Below are 13,437 nucleotides of genomic sequence, written 5' to 3' on the forward strand. Positions count from 1 at the left end.
AAATTCATTAAACTAATAAAATACATGTTTCAGCCATATGATCATATCCGTCAAACAAACAAAATACTAACCATGCTATCCAAACCTAACTCGTAACATGCTTAAATGAAGCTTCAACAAAAGACCACCAATGGCGAGCTAAATGAAAAATCTACAGAAAATGGCAGTGCAATAAGTTAAATGCCTAATAAGACAATACTTTACAAGAAGGATCACAGAATACTTCACCAAAAAATATAAGGATGATCACAGGGTTTAAGATTAAATCATCTATACATACGTCAACTCTTATAATTTAAATTTGTGCCTCCTTTATGAGGCAAAATTCAGAAGCACATTAGCAATGGGAATACTTTACCTAGACCGCAAAGTATGATAACAGGGTTTTCTGATTAAATCATCTATACATCTAGTACTTACTATTATTTCATTTATGTAGCATAAAACATAAGCCATGAAGTAACAGGCATTAATACATTACAAAATACTGCATGTTTATATGGACGAATAATTATAAACGAAATCTGAAAGAAACAATATAATGCATTAGTATAAAAGAGTTATAAAGAGTTGCAACAGTTAAGAGCTTTGTTCCCTAAAATCTAGTATGCCCAAAGCATTTAAATACAAAAAATGAAATAGTTAAAGATGGCGCCCAACTTAAATTGACTAGACCATGAAGTATTCCATTCTGAACATATTACCTATGTCCATCTCCATAGTCTCGAGATGAAATCTATAATAATTGACAATATAAATTTTAACCTGTAAAAGAAACTAATTAATTATATCCCCTATTGCAACCATCTATGAATTCACTATCAGAGAAATTGTACTGCCACTTTCACGAATGGGCATAACAATTGTCTCCGTACAAAATATACTTTTGAAAATGATATACTGACATAACAAATAAATTAAGCTTGCTCAATGGTAGTCTACCAGATATCATTATTTAGAACTCAATTAACTGGCCTTATAACTACGATTGGTCTGGTGTGTATTGAGAAAACCACTTGTATAATATATCACGACAAATGACCTCCTTGCATTGGCATCATATGCTGCTGCAACAACACCCATAAACACTTTTGTCAGTTGAAAATTAAAGGACTTCCCCATTTTATACATTTAAGACAGTATCTCTTAAGAGTATCAAACTGCATAATTGCAGAGTTTATAGTAATCAGCTGCTTCCGGAGTAGATTGTGTGCAGAGTTTATCATAAAATGTGAACATTCCCATCACCCATAAACACAAACATTTGGTCGCAAGAGCACAAAAAAAAGTTAGGTTAAATTAAGCATAAATGATTATCCAATGCAAAAAGAATTTACAATAAAAGGAAACAATCTGTTTCTTATCCACTTCAGAAAGGAACGCATTGCGAATTCATGAAATTGACTACAAACATAACAGATAATACAACATACATTTTATGAGGAAAAAGTCTTCTGGGAAAGCAAGAAAAACCCAAAATACTTCTCAACAAAATTACAGAGTTACATGTTCACTTTCGAACAATACTCAAACACCTACCATGGTCTTCTCTGTTCTCGACTCTTCCCTGTTTTCATTCTCATTTCTTTATTTATCTATTTTCCCAAGATCTATTTCTGGAAGTACACAACTTGGTTAAGTTAAGATAATTCAAACTTGAACTGTTAATAAATAGTGCAAATCTAAGCTAAATATTGCTAGACCAGTGCCACTTAATTTTTCTGCTCTCTGAATGGAAACTGAAGATGGATGTGAGAAAGATGAACCTTTCATTTTCCTACCATGTAACTCAAGACTAGGGCTAAAAACATGAGAGGCGAGAGGTAGATTAGAATTAGGTTAGCCATCCCTTCTAACTTCTGTCCTACTTGTTCTTTCTCTTTGAACTGATAAAAGCACAATTGAGAGATCTCGGAAGCAAGCAATCATAGCATCAGATCAATGCAAACATGGATCTGACCTTATAGGGCAGCTTAGACACATGAAAATGATTTTGTTCTTTAGCTTTCAGATCAATGCAAACATGGATCTGACCTTGTAGAGCAACTTAGACACATGAAAATGATTTTGTTCTTTAGCTTTTTCTCAGATGAGGATTGTTGTAAGTAGAAAGTTCAGAAATCCTCGCTATATTGCAGCTTAAAGCTTTACCCACATGTTTGGAAAAGTCATTGTGTTGTTCAAGACATTCTGTTAATGGAATGAACCCTAGCTCAATTTGATTGATCATCTCCCAATGCAAACCTAGTTTGTCTCTTCGTTTACAGTAGCATCTTGTTCAACGAATTGAATTAGAAGGGAAATATTGCTTGTCTCATGGGTTGAAGATTGGAAATCGTGGCTAGTGGATCTTCTGAGGTGTTGCCCTGCTTTTTAACTATTACAAGGAATATTTTTGGTTGTTATATGTTACAACACAGTTGTTAAACGGTAAAGATTGAAATAAACAAATCTGTGTTCATTCTCTTGATTCATTGTGTGTCCAAACTGTCTAGTTTAATCTTAAAGTTTGTTTGATGAGCACAACATTCCTTCCTCCTCTTGAGCAGTATAACATCAAATAGCATCTCTACAATCACCCTCCTCCACTAGGCTTTCCTGAAGACACTAGACTGTAGGAAACCAAATGTGTGCTCAACAAGCACTTCAGATGACCATCGACCTGCCAAATGTTCCTAGACACATTGCAAAAACATAAAACTAGCAAAAGAAAAAATTATATTCAGACTCCATATTTTTGTCTCAACTTGTCTTTAAGTACACTCAGGCTATCCAGCCTATTTTTAGGTACAGTGTGTCAGAATCCACTTTCAGGTTCATCCCATTCTATTAGGCTCTACTAACAACCAGGGGTTGTAGGCCCCTACATTGACTAGACAAATACTTCGAAAAACTAAGGACATCCCTAGTTTCAAAAGACCATTCAAACAGATAAACCAAGCCATAGACATGTCTTTGAATCTGGCCTTCTTGTTCCAACTTGTAATTTAATACACCTAAACTCTCCAGCCAATTCTTAGGCTCTGTTTGGCCCTAAGAAACCATCAGCCCCTACTTATTTCTGACATCTGGACAGAAAATTGTACTCTTCAAATGTTAAAACAAATTACTTGCTTAATGATGTTATATGCTATAGACCAAATAACGCATAGATACACATTTAATATCATATTTCAAGTATTTCAACAATGAAAATGTGTAAACATAATCCAATACCCTCAAAACTTCTATCCTTAAATAAAAACTTTTGCATTGCCTGGTAGCATTTGAACACATGCAAGTCACTCTAAAAAAACCAAACATACCTATCAGATGAATATCAGCATAAAAATGCCCGGACAAAATGGTTTAAAATTCGAATTTTGTAAATAAATAAAATGAGAACTTTGATACCACCCGACATGGTAGGAGAATTTGTTCTCGGGAATAAAATGGCAAACCACAAAATAAATGAATTTTCAAAATATGTGACTTAATCAAACAAAAAACAGGTTTGGGTTATGTTTTTTGGGAAAAAGAATATGAAAATTTCAAAAACCCGTACAACCAACAAATATCACAAACAAATATGATCAAAATTGGTCTAAATCACAATTTTATCAGCTTGGGTTATATGTTTTATCAATTTTATCATGATAAATCATAAAAAATAATGCAATTTTTTACTGTAAAAATTGAGAACTGTGAATCTTTTATTAATTTACATAACTGTGACACCAATTCTGGGTAAGAAAACCCCTAATCCAAAAACAAAATAAATAAATAATAAAGGATAAACAAGTTTAAAAACAAAAATAGATTCCACACATTAAAAAAACCATACATGATCTTTTGTTTATTTGTAACACTTAACAAGCTAACCTGTCAAACGTTTTCATAGGCAGATGGTAATACTAATAAACAACAGGTAATAACATTTGACAAGCTCACCAGTCAAACACTTTAGTAGGCAGATGGTAATAGTAATAAACGACAGCTAATAACAATTGACAAGCTCACCAGACAAACATTTTCATAGACAGACAGATAGTAATACTAATAAACAACAGCTAATAACATTTGACAAGCTCACCAATCAAACACTTTAATAGGCAGATAGTAATACTAATAAACAACAGCTAATAACATTTGACAAGCTCACCAGTCAAACACTTTAATAGGCAGATAGTAATACTAATAAACAACAGCTAATAACAATTGACAAGCTCACCAGTCAAACACTTCCATAATAAACAACCACTAAGCTACATAATACAACAAGATGAGACAAACCTAATACAAGTCGGCAACAGTTTGTATTTTAGCTTGCATGGAAACTGACAATTTTGAACCATTTACCTATGTTGTGCATTGCCAAATAAAGCATGAGATATTACAAAAGAGAACCAACTTTGCATGTGTTAAAAAGAGTGCATAGTTGATAATCTCACAGTTAAAGAGAATAGAAACATTGGAATGAAGCATTTCCATTAATTAGAACTAGAAGCCTAGGGTTTCTAAAAACATTTAAATATTTTTTGTTGAAGCACTTCAAGTTACTAAAACATGTATAAATTCAACCAACAAAAATAACTATGAAATTAAACGATTAGAGTTTGCTAGGGAGCAAGCTCAAATAAACAATAAAAGTATGTTGGACCATGAATCAAAATTAAAGAATGGTAGGTTTCACGAACACAGGTATCAAAATGGCAACAATAGGATCAAGAAAGACCATAATATTCAGGGAATTCTTCAATACGAAATGGCAGAATACAATAGTCAATATTAGTGGAAGTAAGAGAAAATAAATTTAACTTATTCCTTTGGAATTCCTCCCACTAGGGTTCTGCAAAGCAGGTGAGTAGATTCTGTTTTTTTATCTTTTTTTACACCTTTTTGGATTTTCCAAACTCAATATTGGATAATTAGATTAGTTTAGATGCAAAAGAAATTTAGTATAGAAATAAAGACAGTTGTCAGGTTTCCCCTAGGAAACACCAGCAGCAAAAGTAGGAACAGTTCCTATTGTCAGAAGTGGCTTTTAACTGCTTACATCATCTTCAACAATTCCTAAGGTTTCATCATTCATGAACCTGGAAACATAAAACACTTGTTACCAGATTTCCAAGGCCCTGCCTACAAGAAATGGTTAGGGTTAGATTACGTTATATGAAAATTAAAGAAAGTAAATAAATGGCGGTGACAGGTTTCTGACGGAAAATGCCAGCTGCACAGGCGGGAACATTTCTGAATCTACAAGAAGCATTTTTTTTGCAGTTTATGTCACCTTGAATAGTTCCTAAGGTTTATGAAACCAATATCGTCACAAGCACTTGCTAGCCATTTTCCCACATACATGAAATGGTTTCCAGCATATATTCTAATCTGAAAAAATATAATCCAAAAAATTTGAAAATCGACCACTACTATTCAGTGATTAATTTCATATTGAAGCCCTGAAATATGGTAAATTCTAGTGTCATACAAATCCAGAATGACTCTTGCCCAAAATACCATCTGTTGCTACTTGCTACATAAAATTCAAGTGCAAACATGTGGAATCCGATCACTAAGTTTCTACAGGCATCAGCATAACACTTTGCTTGAAATAAATTCACAATATATCTTCAAATACAGCAATATATATATTTACCTGGGCACTTGATACACCTTGTGGTCCACCTAAATCTCTCTTACCAGATTGATCAGCTCCAGACTTTGATGAACCCTTATTGTCACCCTGTCAAGCATCTTATTGTTACTCTAACAAAGAATAAGAACATACCAATCGAGTGCCTTATAAAAAGCTAATAAATTTACATATGTAAAGGTAACAATGCAAAACATAATAAAATGTTAACACAGCTAAATTTAATTCTATTTAACTTTTCAATTATTTTAAATTAGTCCAAGTTTGCCACTCACTAACTTCTTAGATAAGACTCCACGGTTAAAGTAAAAACTAACACTGAAAAGTTCAAATCAGACAGAAAGAGATTTTAATTGATACAAGTTATCATGAAAGGTATGATAATTTATGTACATTGTTTTCTGAAATAAGAATTGATGCGATTCATGTTATCCTCACATCAGATCAAGACTGTTCATTCAGCAAAAAATGCTAACTAATCAGTTACAAAAACACACAATACCAAGCAAGAAAAATAAGGCATATGAAAGAAAATTTATTTTTACCTCCATCTGATGCAAATGTGAAGCCGAATCCAAATCAGCAAACAACCACAACCACAAAAACCAAACTTATGTCAGAAGCCTACTTAATACAGAAATGAAACAAACTTGAAGAAACTAAACATCAAATTCCTAACATGTAAAATAGGCTACTTAAATTAGTGTCATTAGAATAACTAAATTTAATGACATTAAGCCCTAAGTTGGGCATAATTAGGACACAATATCATTCGGTTAATTGAGGTATAAAGTTAGCTCTAAAATGTATTTCAACTCCTAAACTGAAACAAGTATAAAATTGAATATAACATAATTACTTCCCTATAACTGTGCAAATAAACAATGAAGAAACACAAATATCTCCCTACTATTCTACGAATAAAAATGAATATAAAATAGTTACCTCCCTATAATTGTGCAAATAAATCTTCAAGGGCTCGATGTAATCCTCAAAACCTAGAGTGCTCATTGCCCACAGCAGATCATCACCATTGATTGTTTTTCTCTTCTCACGCTGGCATTTATCACTGGCCCTAGCTCTTGTTAAAGGAAAAATTTGTACAAATACAGAATAAAAAAGTTTCTTCAGATCTAAAGATAAACAACACTAATTCAATATTGGGCAGGATGATTTCAGTAGGAAAGCAATGAAACTTTCATAGAAAACCACTGGATCCAAAATCCATGGAGACATGGTATGGTGTTCAAATTAGACGTAAATCATGTTGCTTGCTATGTCGCTCATCAAGTTTTTCTAGGACACAAAGAAAATGTTATGACCTAAAGATTTTCCAATCCTTAAAGAAAAACATTGTTTTCTGAATATGTGAAAACAAGCAGCCAATCAATCCATACAACACAAAGACAAACATTGCAATCTACAGATCTGCCACTCATTCTAAAAAACACTGTTTCCCCAAATACGAAAAAGAGAAGAGGTGAACAGTAACTAAATGTCAAATGAAATGAGCTCAAGTGGTAGGGCACCATGGCTATCACTGTCACAAGCTTCAAATTCAAAATCTCAGAAATTATAATAAAATATAGTGCTGAAATTGGAAATAATATTGCATGCAGTATAACGCAAGAGATACCCAACAGTTACAAAAAACAGGATAAAGTGTTAAAATTGGGAAAACAACTTGGGTGCGATGTAAACAACATTTGGATTGGACATAGACCAAGCGGCATTTAAACCCCAGTTAAAAGTAGAAAGTGCTAAAATCAGGCAAAATACTGCATCCAACTTGTTAGAGGCAACAGTAAAAGCATGCCCTTCACTAAATCGTCCCAAGTAATTATGATGATATAAAAAGACATTTGATATGAAACGCTGAAATTGAGCCTCTAAGTAGAAGATTGCCCCACAAGAGGAATATGGAATATAGCGAACATTGGAGAGAAAAAAAACCCTCATCAGAAAAAATAAAAATAAAACACAGTCGCTCCATAAAGAACCAAAAGAATTCAGTATATCGATTTAAATTTTTTATTTCTTTTAAAATCCCCTATATAATGTTGGAAAAAAAGAGAAATTTAAGATACATACAATACTCTTGATTAATAAAAAGCAGAATTCACCTTGTAAGAAAACCCTAAGTAAATCGCGTACCATATAAAGACATTTGTTAAAGCAGCAGAAAAAGAAAAGGATACTCGCTGGTAATAAAGCTGATAAACTCTGAAACACATTCTTGCACGGTCTCTTTGGCATCCTTGGCGATTTTCCCATTCGCGGGCAGCGCCCTTTTCATAATGCGGCTGATATTAGCAATGGGCAGAAACCTATCCTGCTCCCGCACATTTGATAGGGGACTCTGCTCGCCCGAGTGAGGGCTCTCCTGGCTGCCGGGGCTGCCCACCGCTTCCGCCATTCAACCAACAGCTTAAAACAACAACTACAACAAACAAACCCATAGCCACAGTCACGGGAAAAATGCTGCTCATCAATTATTACAAACAAAAGAGCAGAAGCAGAAGCAGAAGCAGAAGTAGAAGCAGAAGCAAGCAAAAGGAGTAATCCTTCTGCTCTTCTTGGCATTAAAATAGATTAAGAAAACATTTTGGGTTTTTTTTTCCCCTTACCTTGGTCGAGGGAGAGGATTTAATGGGTATATTTTGATCGGACGCTGGAGATGGACGGAGGCAGACGACGATGGAGATGAAGTCGTGTGGAGGGTGCCTCTGTATCTTCACCGTTCATTTCATTTCATTACATTAATCTCAGAAACCGTTTGCTCTTTTTTCTTTTTAGGGATTTTTTTCCCCTTTTATTATCTATTTCTATTGGCAATTTGGCAAAACACCTACGTGTCCATTTCCCAACTGCATTCCTGGTTATGACCAATTTTCGTTTTAGATAAATACCCAACAAAGAGTCTATGTTGGCACCATTCCATTTTCCAATGAAGTGGTGGATAGGGTACCTATGTGATAGAGATTGGTGTATGTGGATAATGAAATGGAATGGCATGCCTCCCACTCTCTAGGCCATGGGATCCTTCTTGTTCACTTCACATGAGACAAGGATGGGATGGGGTCTTGTCATTTTTTATCTCCTTTAATGAGGTCAGACTTATGTTACTTTAGGGTTTACTTGGTCTATGTCCAAGTCTTGGTCCTCTCTCTCTCACCTAACAAGTTATGACAAGTGTTATATGCTAAATTGTAAGTACAACAAGTCTAACAAATTATAGTTATTTATACATTTTTATATGTGGAAATATTAGATGGACATCTAAACAATCGACTTACATATTTTTGTTTATTATATAAAAGACGTGTTGGAATTTGGAATTTGGAATTTTAGTATATGATAAATTGTAAGTATAACAAGTCTAACAAATTATAATTATTTAGACATTCTTATATGTGGAAATATTAGATGGGCGTCTAAACGAGAGACTTACATATTTTTGTCTATTATATAAAAGAAGGGTTGGAATTTTAGTATATGATAAATTGTAAGTATAACATGTCTAACAAATTATAATTATTTAGACATTCTTATATGTGGAAATATTAGATGGGCATCTAAACGAGAGACTTACATATTTTTGTCTATTATATAAAAGAAGGGTCTGAATTTTAGTCTTACCTTCTTATTTGGTATTAGGAATATGAATATCTTTCTAATTGAATATTGGTTTTTGGGTTATATTCTTTTCTTATTTTGTAATTGATTTTTGATTTTTTAGGTTATATTCTTTCCTTATATAAATAAAATAATAACAGGGAAAATTTGTTTAGTTAAAGGTCAATTTTATTTAGTTAAAATAGAATAAATATTTATCATTTTTATTTGTAAAATTGTTACTAATTGTTTGATTCACATGATAGTTAAGTAAATTGCAATTTGAGTCATAACATGAGAATGGTCATTCATTCAAGTCATAAGGGATATGGATATCTTTGTAATTGGTTTTTGATTGCTTGAGTTGTATTATTTTCTTATTTAAGTAAAACAATGATCATGGAATAGGGAAGCATACCAGTAGTCATTGTAGCTAACTTCGCTCACCCACTAATCCTAAACGTAAATTATATTTTGACAAACATGAGAATGGTTATTCATTCAAGTCATAAGGGATATGGATATCTTTGTAATTGGTTTTTGACTGCTTGAGTTGTATTATTTTCTTATTTAAGTAAAACAATGATCATGGAATAGGGAAGCATACCAATAGTCATTGTAGCTAACTTCGCTCACCCACTAATCCTAAACGTAAATTATATTTTGACAACAAAAAATTGTTGTCTTTGTATGCGACTTAACTGCTTATAGCTATTGTTCTACTTTTGGGTAGTAACGCACACACTGTGGGATCTGTTATGCATGCAAAGGTCAAAAAGTACACATTTCAAAGTGTTGTCTGATACATACTTAAAGATGCCCCAATAACTGTGCACTTAAAATTGCCAATACTTGTGCAAAAATGACTCACTAGTTGTGCATAAATGTACTAGTAATCATGCACAAATGGGCCAATTATGGAACAAAAAAAGCTAAAAGGTGAGTGGCTATTAGTACATGTGAAATTTATTAATGGGATTTTAGTTATGATTTTTTGGGTTTATTTGAAGTTAGTAACTGGGGGGTTGGGTTCACATTGAGTGAATAGTTTATTGGAATGCGCGTGACTATTGGCTCTCTTCCCCAATAATTGTTTTTCCAAGGTGGTGCAATGTGTGGCAGAATTTAGATAGTGATAAGGGGAAGTTTGTGGTGTGAACATCAAGTAGGGATGGAAGCGAATTTATCACTCCATTCCATTAAACAACAACTTGCATTCTTTGGTAAGGTGTCCAAGAAGAGATTGGGCGACATCTTCAAGTTTGACGACTCCTCCTTTCTATAGATAATGGAGGTGCTATTGGGGGAGGACTCTTCAATCAAAATTTCATTATAGGACCAATGCAAACATTATCTCCATGGTGGTCGCTTGGGGATTGACATTTGGAACAAAGGAGGAGCTTATCTAGGTTGCTAAAGCTTGCGTACCTGATCATTCCCTTCATGGTCTGACTTCTTGTTAGTGAGAGCAGTGGCAAATAGGGGTTTGAGACGTCGCTTTGGTGAAGGGATTATGCCGAAAGGGGGCAATGTGGACGTAGAGGTGAGAGCTTTTGTATTATAGAATGATGGTTTGGATCATGTTGCAAGGATAGAGGAAGCAAGGCTCGGGTGGGAAAATTTAAAGGATTATATCAGAGAAATAGAAGTGGAGATACAGATGTTGAGTGCAAAAAAGCAAAAGGATGAGTCAAAGAAGGTTGATTTCAACCATGAGGACTTCTGGATGAACGGGTCGAGTAGAAAGAAAATGAAACTTTGAAAAACTTTGAGTTTTTTATGTTTTTTTATGACATTTTTGTATGTTGAACGTTTATGTTGGTCAAGTTTGTATTTGGCAACTGCCAAATTTTGGGGTGGCAAGGTAGTAATAGTTTTTAGTCATTCCTCTATGGGTGGTGTACAATGTAGATTTTGGTGGATCTATGTGTCAGGGACTGGTTCGGGGGTTTACCCCATTTTTTGCTTTACTAGAAATATTATTGTATAGACTCTTTTGTTATTAATATAAATATATATTTTACCAATATGTGTGTGTGTGTGTGTGTGTGTGTGTGTGTGTGTGTGTGTGTGTGTGTGTGTGTGTGTGTGTGTGTGTGTGTGTGTGTGTGCATATGTATATGTATATGTATATGTATATGTATATGTATATGTATATGTGTATGTATGTATGTATGGTATCAATTTGAAATTAAATTCAACAATAATTACGAACAAAATAAATTTTAAATTGATTTAAATTAAAATAAAATACATTTTTTATTATTGTATGATTAATACAATGTATCAAAATTATAGTTTTCATTTCAAACATTTAACAATAAAAAAGTAAAAATGTTGATCTATAACTTAAATATGAAGTAATATTTTTAAAACATTTATATATCATAACATTTTTAATAAAAAAACTCTAAAAGATATTTTTATTCAAATACAAATACCTAGAAAATTAGGGAGTCTCATCTTATGATGAAATATATCTCACAATTTTTTTAAAATAAATATATATAAAATGATTATATTTTTAAAAAAATAAATTAAAGTCCAAGGGGTTGAGCTTAGTTGGTTAAAGTATTGAGTTCTCAATGTGGAGACCCAAGTTCATCTCCCATGAGGGACACCTTTGTGTAGAATTCTAAGTTGTGACTCTTGGTCTTCCATTGGTTGTATTTGTCTCATTGTTTAAAGTGGATTTCTAAGTTGTGACCCTTGGTCTTCCAATTGTTGTTTCTAGTTTGGTATCTAATAATAAATAGAAAAGTGGAAGACCATTTTTATATTCATATAGAATTATATTTTAATTTAATTCAATTTTTATTAAATATTAATGATCAAACAAATTAATTCATATATGAATATTCATTGAATATTAGTAAATAATAAGTTACTCTATATGATTTTTTCACTTTTATTTTCATTCATTGAATATTAATAAATATTAAATTAATTGTCTTTATTATTTTTTAATTATTTCTCAATTTTATTAATTTCATTTAAGACATAATCACTATATATTGTAACTAATAATTTAAATATATAAATAAATCCTTATGGATTGAATAAATAAGAACCCACCCTCCAATGTAAAACATGTGACTTTTTTATTTCTATCTTTTAGCTTTATGTGAACATTTTTTGTGCCAAGTAAATAAAAATCTATTTTTCCTCCATTTTGATTGGTTGTATTTGAAATCTCAACATGTGTAATAAGACTATTTCTAATGACATGTATACTAATGTATTTACTCAATTTTCGACTTGCAATGACAAAAAACACCTTATCTCTTGCCTTTGGATTTTTCAACCTTAGTGAAATAACAAAGAAAATAAAATAAGTCATGCACAAAGTAACAATTATTTAATCTTTAAATATAAATTTTATTTAAAAAAAAAACATTATTCATTATTTCTATAAAAAATAGTTTTGAAAATTATGTTTATATCTTCCTTTTTAAATCTATATTAAAATAGATTTTAAACATTTTATTGACCACGCTTCAATCAAAACATATGTGAAAGTATAAAAATAAATAGTATTGAAAATGTAGTAAATATTATACTTATATGTTCCTTTTTAAATCTATCTATAATATTGACATTTTTCTTTTCTTAATATTATTAATTGTATAAATATTTTAAAAATAAAATTAAACATTATATTAATAAAAATTTAATCAAAATATAGGTGAAACTATAACTATCCAAGCATATAATGAAGTTATTTGATGAATTTAATATTTTATTTTTAGTCCACACAAATTTCAAAACTCTCCAAATAATCAATAAAAATAATTGTTCATGTACCAATATATAATATTTGACATTTTTTAATATTATTATTTGTATAAATATTTTTAAAATAAAGTTAATTTTATTTTAAAAATATTTTAGTCAAAACATAGGAGAAACTATAAATATCAAAGCGTATAATGAAATTATTTCATGAATTTAATATTTTATTTTTAGGTCACATAAAATTCAAAACTCTCTAAATAATCAATAAAAATAATAAAAATAGTGCAACCTGAGTTGGCCTAGTGGTGGAGAACTTGTGTTCTTGAAAGAGAGGTCACAAGTTCAAATCCCACAAGGGGGTAGGGTATGGACACCTTAGATTTAATTTGCAAGCTATTCTATATTTGCAAAAAAGTCCATTCCTTAACTTTTAATGTGGATGATCATATTTCTAG

At 31.9% G+C, this 13,437-nt stretch overlaps 1 protein-coding gene across 4 annotated transcripts; it reads right to left on the minus strand.

Moving 5' to 3' along the window:
* Nucleotides 1–525: 525 nt before the first annotated feature.
* On the minus strand, nt 526–8,527 carry LOC131072953 (nuclear transcription factor Y subunit B-1). 4 transcript variants are annotated; one of them, XM_058009266.2, is made up of 5 exons: nt 8,260–8,524; nt 7,831–8,072; nt 6,574–6,707; nt 5,636–5,724; nt 526–1,064 (listed from the first exon to the last, which is right to left on the minus strand). In XM_058009266.2, the coding sequence occupies exons 2-5, from the start codon at nt 8,046–8,048 to the stop codon at nt 1,029–1,031; spliced, it is 477 nt and encodes a 158-aa protein (XP_057865249.1). In that variant the 5' UTR covers nt 8,049–8,072; nt 8,260–8,524; the 3' UTR covers nt 526–1,028. The 4 variants fall into 4 exon arrangements, with proteins under 4 accessions (XP_057865249.1, XP_057865248.1, XP_057865245.1 ...); XM_058009265.2 differs by having other exon boundaries at nt 526–1,067; nt 8,260–8,520; XM_058009262.2 differs by lacking the exon at nt 526–1,064 and adding an exon at nt 4,702–5,118 and having other exon boundaries at nt 8,260–8,527.
* Between the last annotated feature and the right edge of the window lie 4,910 nt (nt 8,528–13,437).

The sequence above is a fragment of the Cryptomeria japonica genome, chromosome 3, assembly GCF_030272615.1.
Source record: "Cryptomeria japonica chromosome 3, Sugi_1.0, whole genome shotgun sequence".
Classification (NCBI taxonomy): domain Eukaryota; kingdom Viridiplantae; phylum Streptophyta; class Pinopsida; order Cupressales; family Cupressaceae; genus Cryptomeria; species Cryptomeria japonica.

Coding starts and splice junctions, on each gene's coding strand:
- LOC131072953 (XM_058009262.2), bottom strand. CDS start 8,048: ATGGCGGAAGCGGTGGGCAGCCCCGGCAGCCAGGAGAGCCCTCACTCG. Junction 5,725..6,573: donor GCACAATTATAGGGAGGTAA/CTATTTTATATT, acceptor AAGATGCTTGAC/AGGGTGACAATAAGGGTTCA. Junction 5,119..5,635: donor AAGGTGTATCAAGTGCCCAG/GTAAATATATAT, acceptor CATTTCTTGTAG/GCAGGGCCTTGGAAATCTGG.